Consider the following 10811-nt stretch of genomic DNA (forward strand, 5'->3'; position numbering starts at 1 on the left):
AAGGCATTATCTGTCCTCTCAATTGGACATTAAAAATTCCAAGACATTATTTTTAAAATCATAGTGGTGTTCTCCTTGTGCCCTGGCTAATTCATTCCTTGAACCCCCAAGAACATATTAATCAATGATTCACAGTAGTGCTGTTTGTGTGAGTTTTCTGTGTGTAAATTGGTTGCTGCATCCTTTACATTTACATAGTGATTATGACTTAAAAAGTCTTTCCTTGCTTATAAGAGTGTCGGGATATTGTGAGGATGTGCAAGCTGTTAGGTAAATATAATTTCATGCTGATGTACAATAGTTCCAATCTTGCGCATTCTGCACAAATTTGAATTTTTTACCTGTCACTTTCGCCATGGTAATACTTCAGTCAACTTGCGGACCAATCAGCCAATATTTTCTCCTACAGTGTAAATTGCTGTGATTGAAATTTGGCATTCTTGCATTGGTCCTGATGAGTGCAGGTTGAAAAGCTTTAGTAAAATGTCACTCTTTCCAGTGGGATTCAATCTTTCTGGTCTTATTCAAATACTGTGCTCTATTTTACTCCCTATGTGGAGAAAAACCAGTTGCGAGAGAGAGACCGAGCAAGAGAGACTGAAACCAATAAAGATCCAGTGATCTCTTGGTTGGACTAATGTAAGTTTGGTCATTTATTCTTCAAATGTTTTCTGCAGAAAAACAGCTGTGACAATTGTGACTGTGCTCATGCAGCAATGGGAAAGCTCAATTACTTCAGAAAATAAATAAATTGCACTTGTCCTGGAACAAAGAGAGGAATAATATTCTCTGAGGCAGGGACAGAATTCACAAACTGAACTGCTGCCCTATTGGACACTGATGTATATCCCTGTCCCAGCCCTGACTATTCTCACAAGAGAACACAAGCCACAGGAGCAGGGGAAGGCTGTACACACCTTATTGACAGAGGTTGGTTAGCTCAGTTGGCTGGCTAGCTGGCCTGTGATTGAGAGTGACACCTAATTGTGTGGGTCCAATTCCCACCTCAGCTGAAGTTACAATGATGGAATCTCCTTCGCAATTTCTATCCTTACCAGAAGCATGGTGACCCTCAGGTTAAAGCCTCTCCCGAGTTGTCTCCCTCTAATGACAGATCAACTCTTTGATCCAAGAAAACTGTGGTGATGTTATAGTTCAGACAGATTGGTCGATCTACTTTGAGTCCACTTTCTCACCCTGTCTCCAGATTCTTGGAATCTCTGAGTGTCCAGGTTCCTGTGGATCTTGATCTTTATTGTACTTGATGACAGCTCTTTGAGGTAAGACAGTTCAAAGGATTCACAATCTATGAAGAAATTCATTCTGACCTCAGTTCTCAACCCATTGGAGGGTTCTGTTGGCATACAGGCTTCCTCTAGCCCACGCCCGGGGAAATGGATTCAAGGGAAGGCAGATTGCCCCCAGTCCCTCAAGGGCAACCTACCAATGGACAATAAGCAATGGCCTTGCCCCTTATCCCAGTATTATCCCACACAAAATCCTGATGGGACTGGACAGGCCAGATGCAGGAAAAATGTTCCCGTTGCTGGGGAAGTCCAGAACTAAGGATCACAGTTGAACAATAAGCAGTAAGCCATTCAGGACTGAGATGAGGAAGAATGTCTTCACTCAGAGAGATGTGAACGTGGGGAATTCTCTCCCACAGGAAGCTGTTGAGGCCGGTTCATTGGGTATATTCAAGAGGTCACAGGACATGGCCCTTGCAGCTAAAGGGATCAAGGGGTATGGGGAGAAAGTGGGAGTGGGATACTGAGATTGCATGATCAGCCATGATCATGTTAAATGGTGGTGCAGGCCCGAAGGGCCGAATGGCCTACCCCTGCACCTATTTTCAATGTTTCTATTCCAAGGTGGGGTAGCAGGTTTAAGAGGTGCGGCCTTCCTCTGACAACGCTGGCAAGAGGGGTAACTATTAGATGGAAGGTGAAAGGTGAGTTTAAGCTTTCAGTGTCCCAAACCTTGCACAGGACACCAGCAATTTGCAGGTCCCTGTGCTTGACCTAACGACCCATTGTCCTGTCACAGCAAAAGAGGTAAACTTCAATGAAATGTCAGAATAGCATCAGCAATGACATTGACACAGAGTTTCAATCCGATACAATAACAGTTCCTGTTCTCTTTTCAGGCGTGGCTGAGCTAGTTCTGCCGAAAAGTGTGCGGGAGGAAGGGCAATTCATTTCACGCTGTTAATAATCCAGAATGCACTGTCTCATTGTAGATGGAGATTCAGTTAATAACTATGAACTGTTTGTCATTTTTATAAATGACTTGGACACAGGCATAGGTGGATGGGTTAGTAAGTTTGCAGATGACACTAAAGTCGGTGGAGTAATGGACAGTGTGGAAGAGTGTTACAGGTTGCAGGGGGACTTGGATAAACTGCAGAATTGGGCTGAGAGGTGGCAAATGGAGTTCAATGCAGCTAAATGTGAGGTGATTCACTTTGGGAGGAATAACAGGAAGGCAGAGTACTGGGTCAATGGAAGGATTCTCAGTAGTGTGGATGTGCAGAGGGATCTTGGAGTCCCTGAAAGTTGCAACCCAGGTGGATAGTGCTGTTAAGAAGGCATACAGCATGTTGTGTTTTATTGGTAGAGGGATTGAGTTCCAGAGACATTTGTCATGCTGCAACTGTAGAAAACATTTGTGCAGCCACAGTTGGAATATTGTGTATGGCTCTGGTGACTACATTATAGGAAGGATGCAGAAGCATTGGAAAAGATGCAGAGGAGATTTACCAGGATGTTGCCTGGTCTGGAGGGAAGGTCTTTTGAGGAAAGGCTGAGAGACTTGGATCTGTTCTCATTGGAGAGAAGAAGGCTAAGAGGGGATTTGATAGAGACATACAAAATGATCAGAGGATTAGATAGGGTGGACAGTGGAAGTCTTTTTCCTAGGATGATGACGTCAGCTTGTACAAGGGGGCATAACTACAAATTGAGAGGTGATAGATTTAAGACAGATGTCAGAGGCAGGTTCTTTATGCAGCGAGTGGTAAGGGCATGGAATGCCCATCCTGCCAATGTAGTCAACTCAACCACATTAGAGAGATTTAAACAAAACTTGGATAAGCACATGGATGATGATGGGCTTAGATCAGTTCATAGGTTGGTGCAACATCAAGGGCCGAAGGGCCTGTTCTCTGCTGTAATGATGTACATTCTATGTTCTGTGAATGTATATACATGTAGCTATACATGTTGCAGGCCTTTTGGCAGACAGAGAAGGAGGGACCGTCGTGAATTGGGGACTCCTTTAACTAACAGGAGCTCCCTTTGTGTTATAAGGGTTTTATAATGTGTAACACTGCAGAATTCTCTGTGCTTTTTATCCCATCAATTAGGACACCCATCACGGTGGATAAACCTCATGTAAGTGTTCTCAGTGCTGTGTGTTAACCTGTCAGTATCACAGTACTCACTGTAAAGTATTAGAGTGTGTGACTCACCAAAAAAATGTGAAGTTAAGATACTGCAGCCCCATAAGCTGAAGAATAGAGATGTTATTAAAAGTGTCTCATTTCAATAAGGTCTGTGGATGGTTTAATTCTACTGTGGTGATTTCTCAATGAAAAACTGCCAAGAACATAGGGGCAAAACTTGATTTTATTTTTACTTACGTTATAACATCAAGATTTATTTTACAGCAGTATTAGCCAGACCTGATTCCTTTGCTGCACATACACGCACACACAATTTAATTACGATTTGGTCTCAGCGGATTAAAAATTTTCTTTTACTTCTTTTGCGAATCAGTAGTTGCATGTGGAAAAACAAACACACACACCCATACACAAAGCAAACGCAGGAAAGAGGCCAGAGGAGAAAGTTAGGGAACTTTATGCACTATGTGAATATTTAAAAGACGCCAGTTTCTGAACACAGCAAGCTGATAGATCCACAGTTTGTTCCAATGAGTTTAGGAGGACCATAACTCAGTCAGCAGTTGTAAATTCAGGATAGTCTTGCTTGCTGTGAAATCCGGAGAGGTTAAGTTCAATAGAGTATAAAGGTGGGGTAAAAGTGGAGAAACATTCATGGAAAACGTATACCTTTTCACTGGACAAATCGACAAAAGGAGGACGTTGAACAAATCATGAACAGAGAGCTTGCAAAAAGCAGTTTGCTAAGTTACAGTGGTTTCCAAGACAGAGTCAAACATGTCTCTGCCAGTCTTTCTGCACCCCTCTCCCAATTAAAGCAATAATTATTTCACCAAGAGGAAATTTATATTCAATGATAGCTGTGTAATTAAGACAAGCTGAGATAAACACTGAGAAGAGAGAGCAGGAGGACATTCAGACATCCGGCCAGAGTCGGAGCTGTGGACTGGCCGGATATAGAGTTGAACTGGGAGCGACACAGGTTACAGCCAATGCCACAGAAGGTGCACGTGTCGGTGTCTGACATCACCTTCGAGTTGTATGTTCTCACCACCATCTTCGCTGTATTTAAAGCAAAACACGACAATCAATCAATTCACCTTATCGTATTCCAAAAGACCTCTTTATACAAAACATTGAATGTCTTCAAGATAGAGTTCAATGTAGTTCTTACGGCTAAAGGGATGAAGGGGTATGGGGAGAAAGCAGGAACAGGGACTGAGTTGGATGGTCAGCCATGATCATAGTGAATGTTGGAGCAGGCTCAAGGGGCTGAATGGTCTACTCCTGCTCCGATCTTTATATATTTCTAATTTAGCAAAGAATTCCCTCTGAGACACTCATACGCCATCCAAATGGACTTTCATCTGCTCTTCCTTAATAGTCACTGACACTTTCAATATAAGTAAGCAAAAAAAAAATTTGAATAATTCCACAGAGGCTGGTATCTGGTCACCAATCATGCATTATTTACTCATGGGGAATCCTTGACACTGATCCAGCTCCCTCAGAGCCAACTCACTCTAACACTCCCGTTTTTTTTTCAGGATGTGTGACACTAATGTTCTTTTCTCTTTTTTTTTTATTTTCCCCCCACACTACTGCCTGGCAGCGGTGGTGCTTATTTTTCCCCAGCGTCCATGTCGTGTGTGTGTGCAGATGTCGGACACAGTGAAGAACAACAAGTGCGTGAATCTTTATTTATATTCCACCCCCAGGAAGAAAGGAAACACCCGAGTGGCCATTGACAAGCAGTGCCCTTCTCAAAGGACAATGCTGTGTGATCAAACAGCGAAGGGGGGAGGGCAGGGATTAAATCAAAATGGAGTTTGAGGGGACATTCTTGTTTTTTTCTCTTAATATGGGTTGGAAAAAACTCCACAGAGGTTGGGATACCCTCACCAAGTCACCCTTTATTTACACATGGAGAGTCCTTGACCCTGATCCAGCTCCCTCAGAGCCAACTCTCAGAGTGAACAGAACCTCTGACACAACTGCTTTTTTTTTCTCCTTTTTTTGTCTTCTTTTTGGATGTGGGCAGCTGGTCCAGAGTCAGTTCCCTCCCCTCTGACACAATCAAGAGGACAGTCTTGCACATACTGATCCAGCTCCCTCAGAGGCAGCTCTCAGCGTGAACAGAACTTCTGTTCTTTTATTTTCTTTTTTTTCTCTTTTTGTTATATCCCCACACTACCGCCTAACTGTGGTAGTTTAGGGTGTAGGTTTGCTCACTGAGCTGTAGGTTTGACATCCAGACATTTCAATACCTGACTCGGTAACATCATCAGTGGCGACCTCCAAGTGAAGCGAAGCTGTTGTCTCCTGCTTCTATTTATATGTTTGTCCTGAATGAGGTTCCTGGGGTTTGTGGTGATGTCATTTCCTGTTCGTTTTCTGAGACATGCCAGAGAATTCCTAGAGGCCTGGCACTCCAACCACAACGCCATAAACAAACACGTAGATCTAGATACCATCTATCAACCCCCTCAGAAAACAAACAGGAAATGACATCACCACAAACCCCAGGAACCCCATCCAGGACAAACGTATAAATAGAAAGCAGGAGACAACAGCTTCGCTTCACTTGGAGGTCGCCACTGATGACGTTACCGAGCCAGGTAATGAAACGTCTGGATATCAAACCTACAGCTCAGTGATCAAACCTACACCCTAAACCTCAACCTGTGCTACAAACCTTCACAAACCTTGCAAATAACTGAAGTAGTGCTTATTTTCCCCCAGCATCCATGGTGTGTGTGTGCAGGCGTGAGACGCAGTGAAAGTCACGAGGTGCACGAATCTTTATTCAATTCCCACCACCAAGAAGAAAGGAAACACCCAAGTGGCCAGTGACAAGCAGTGCCCTTCACATCAAAGGGCAATGCTGTGTGATCAAAACAGTGAAGGGAAGGGCAGGGATTAAATCAAAATAGACTTTGAGGGGACATTCTTGTTTATAATATTTTATTAAACAAATTACAACACAATTTACAAAAAACAGTTAAAATTTACAGCTGCATACAACAGCAATTTTACAAGGGAGAGGAGCAGCAAAGCTAGGCCCCAAACCCTACCTTTCAAACAGTTTACAGGGAAATGAGGACATTCTTGTTTATATCTGTCAGCCAGGGCTCCCTTATTAGACCAGATTAACAGCCTCAATCAGGGAACTTGTATTCCATTCAGCTGACCTTGTTATGATCTTTACAAGGTGTACCAGGATGTTGTCTGGATTGGATTGTATTAGCTCTAAGAACAAATTGCATTGTTTTTAATAGGGCATCCAAGGCTGAGGGCTGACCTGATAGAAAACTATAAAGGTATAAGAGGTGTGGATAGTGTGGATAGTTGGAAACTTTTTCCCAGGTTAGAAATGTCAAATACTAGGGGGCATAGGTTTAAGGTGATAGGGGAAAGTATATGTGAAAGACAAGTTTTTTTACACAGAGGGAGGTGGTAGGTGCAGAGAGAGTAGTAAGGTTTCAGAGGCATTTAGACAGACATGCACAGACAGAATAGAGGGATACAGACTATGTGCAGGCAAAAGAGATCAGTTTAGAATGGCATCATGGTCAGCACAGACATGGTGGGCCGAAGGGCCTGTTCCTGTGCTGTAGTGTTCCATGTTCTAGGATCGAGGTTCTAGGTTCTCTGCTGTCTGCTGTATGTGTGAGAAACACCCCTCCTCACAATCCAGTGATATACAGAGAACAGGCAGCACCACCTTCTCCAGGGCACTGGCAATGAATGTTGTCCCAGCCAAAAATGCCAACATCCTGAGAATATGTATTTAAAATAGTAGGGTTGTGTCATTATTTTCTTTTGAGAGATTACGGTGGAGAGCCAATCCACTCTGACAGCAGGATATTGGATATGCCAAATTTGGATTGAACTAATTTTGAGACATGTCCCAGATCCTCCCTGCTGTGGTCAGTCAGGGTCTGGACAGTATAATTAGAAAAACACATTGTCATCCTACAGAGATCCTGATGGACTGACTCTGTGGGAACTGCGATGAACAATGCCAGGCCCCTGGACAAATGACTCCAACTTGAAGTTAGAGTCAGAGACATCACATGACTGTGATTTAATCCTCCCTGGAGAGTTCCCCTGGAAATATTAAACCTGAATCCGCCTCCTGGGTAACTCAACAACTGGCTCTATAGATGCCACCCCTCCTCCCAAGCCCCGCTCAACACCCTCACCCTCGATTCTACCCCCTCATCCTGAACTGACCACTCCCGCACAACACAAGACCCCCTGACACTCCGAAATGCTCCATTACACCAGCCGACAACCCAGCTTGTCCCTACGCCCTGACCGACTCCAGAGAAATTAGACCAACGTTTCCATATTGGCTAGGGATACAGATCCACACCCAAACTCCAAACCGAAAAATTCAGGGACTCACCTGGCTCATAATACTGAAATACTCTGACCGTGGCATCCTGGGAATTTGCAACTTTGGAATCCCTTATCATGGGGATCCTCACACAGATCTCAGTGTCATTAAGCTAGAAAGAAGAAAACACCAAGTCATAGAGTCATGTTTCTAAGTGTCCAAATCTGAACTTTCTACGATTTACATGAGAACATTCTCACAGGAACCTCTTCTCCGAAACATTGAAGAGAGGTGCCAGGGGTGGACACATCCTACACATGAAAGAAAAATCCCTGACTCACCGAGTCAAAATACAGACTGACTTGTCCATCTTCAAACTCGACTTTTTTCAATGGGTTCTTGACCTGGATCTTGTTCATTTCTGGGCTAAAGCCACTCAGCATTCCCACTTTCATCAGAACCATTCCCGTGCTGGAAATGTTTCCCTCACCTCGATACCTTGAGGAACAAAGGCAAAATCAATTTCATCTTTATTGCTATTTTACATGAGTTGCAATATTATCTTTCCCCTTCCCCCAATGGCCATCCATCCATCATTAGTCAAGTATGTTTTAGGGAGTGTTATTTCTCTCCATTAAAGTGGAAGGGGTTAGGTATTGGGTATGTCCAGAAGTGCTCTGTCTCATCACCAAATCACCCATTATACTTTTTAACTACCACCAGTCAATCACTATGTTTTCCCAATTCATCCACACAAAACCCATTGACAGCAATGAAGATCACCACTGGTGATGGCGAGAGGGAGATAATTCCAGATTTTATTCATTGGATTCAAAGTCCACCAGCAGCTCCATTGTGGGTCATTGGGATTGTTTCTCTTGACGGATATTAATAATATCAACAAGACCACAAAAACATTGCTAAAAAGTGACACAGGTTGTTAAAACTTTTCAGTTGGCAGTTATCAGGACACATGGAAGAAGACAAATTTTCAGCAGATTGTAACAATTGAGAGAGGGTACTGATTCATCGGCAAGTTTGCTGTGATTGGCTACGGCATTGCCATGGAAGCAGATATGCCAAACTATAGGCTGCCCAAGTTCCTGGGTAATTCAAACAGGGCAGAAGTCTTGAATGTATTTGTTGCACAGAATGTGAATGCACCTTGGTTCAAACTAATGTAAGTCAGCCATGTTGTAAATGTTTTCTAATTAATAAACAAGATAAATCTACCTTAGAGAGAAAAAAAAAGCTAATACTCGACAGGCAACATGGTTGTGTCAAGGGCAGGTCATAGCTGACAAATTTAATTTGAGTTCTATAACAAGGTGACACAGGTAGTGGGTGAGTGTAGTGCTGCAGATGCTCAGTATTTGGACTTTCATATGACGCCATATGGCAGGTTAGTTAGCAAACTGGAAATGTTTGTGATTGATGGTCTTTGGCAGCAAGGATTGACGTTCGATAAAGGAGCTGAAACAGAAGGTAGGTACGGACGGGCATTTCTCAGACTGGAGATGAGCTGTAAGTGGTGTTCCCCAGGAACCAATGTTGGGACTCTGGCTTTTTGTGATTTATATTAATAAATTTGGAAATGGGCGTTGCAGGCAAAATCTCTAAATTTGCAGATGATCTGCAGAGTCCCGGATGTTTGGTTGAGCGCACATGGTGCTGACAAATGCTGAATTTAGTGAGGGACAGCGGTTGAGAAAACGCTTGATGCCTCACTTAATAAATCACAAGACAGGCTCTCCAAAGAGCCAACTCCCACTCTGTCCTTATTACAACATCCAGCTGCTGGTCAAGTCAATCCTGACGCCTGGATATTGGTCATCATTCCTGGCAACTTGTCATACATTTGAACACCAGACCGAAGCACTCAGTGAACACCATTTCCAAGTCTTGATTGTCATTTAGAAAGTGATAATTCTCTCTACTCAGGAGGACAGGCCTTAGAACAATACTTGTACAATCCTTGCAAAGCACTTTATTGTTCCTTATGATACTTTATTCATTCTTTTTCCATGTACTCACTCCTTTCCATCCTTCCTCATACTTTACTTCTCTTAATCTCCTTTACTTTCATGTCTTCATTACTATACTAACTATCTCTCTGGATGAGACCCCATTAGAGATTTTTTAAATGATGAGAGAGTTGGATGGGTCAAGCCTAGAGAAGGTGGTCATACTTGTGGATGCAGACTAGAGGCTTGGGTTATTAGGCAAAGTCAGTAATAAATCCAAGAGGAAATGTAACAGAAACGTCTTCAGCTTGGAGTTGGGGTCAGAATGTGCAACTGCAACTTACACCAGTTGGTGACGCAGTTGTTAACACTACTGCCTCACAGCGCCTGGGATCTGGGTTCAATTCCACCCATGGGTGACTGTCTACTTGTAATTTGCATGTTCTCCCTGTGACTGTGTGGGTTTCCTCCCACAATCCAAAAATGTGCAGATTAGGTAGATTGGCCATGGGAAATATGAGGATAGAGTAGGGGGCTCCCTTCAGAAGTTTGACACAGACATGACTTTCATGTGTGGAAATAGGCCATTCGGCTCAAAATGTCCACACCAACTCTCCAAAGAGCATCCCACCCAGACTCAACCCCCTACATTATCCCTTTAAACCTGCATTTTCCCTGGCCAATGCATCTAACCTGTACAACTTTGGATTGTGGGAGCACCCGGAGGAAACCCACGCAGACACGGGGAGAATGTGCAAACTCCACACAGACAGTCGCCCAAAGGTGGAATTGAACCCATGTCCCTGTGAGGTAGCAGTTCTAGCCACTATGATGGGTCAACTGGCCTCTTTCTGCACTGCAGGGATTCTACCTTTGATAATTACAGGGAAACTAAATGAAGTCATGTAAAACAGAACACTAGTTGAGTACTTGGCTTTGTGCTGTTAAGTCCAATATATTATAATAGACCTTAATCATCCATTTTAGTTGTTTTCCAACTTTGTTGCTCAACTATAATTTTCTGAAATAAAGAACATCTTTATTGACTTAAATGGAATCTATTGAGTTGGTACTTTTACTACCTCCTTTTAAAAATGCCTGT

At 43.1% G+C, this 10811-nt stretch overlaps 1 protein-coding gene across 1 annotated transcript in view; it reads right to left on the reverse strand.

The window, feature by feature from the left end:
• Nucleotides 1-3618: 3618 nt before the first annotated feature.
• cd109 (CD109 molecule) overlaps nt 3619-10811 on the reverse strand; it is a 140374-nt gene continuing 133181 nt past the window's right edge. Inside the window, exons 31-33 of the mRNA XM_072580292.1 lie at nt 8087-8243; nt 7815-7917; nt 3619-4465 (exon numbers count right to left, since the gene is read on the reverse strand). Of these exons, the coding sequence (XP_072436393.1) occupies nt 4272-4465; nt 7815-7917; nt 8087-8243 (454 nt within the window). The 3' untranslated portion in view covers nt 3619-4271. The remainder of the gene's footprint in view (nt 4466-7814; nt 7918-8086; nt 8244-10811) is intronic.

Source organism: Chiloscyllium punctatum, chromosome 11 (genome assembly GCF_047496795.1).
Source record: "Chiloscyllium punctatum isolate Juve2018m chromosome 11, sChiPun1.3, whole genome shotgun sequence".
Classification (NCBI taxonomy): domain Eukaryota; kingdom Metazoa; phylum Chordata; class Chondrichthyes; order Orectolobiformes; family Hemiscylliidae; genus Chiloscyllium; species Chiloscyllium punctatum.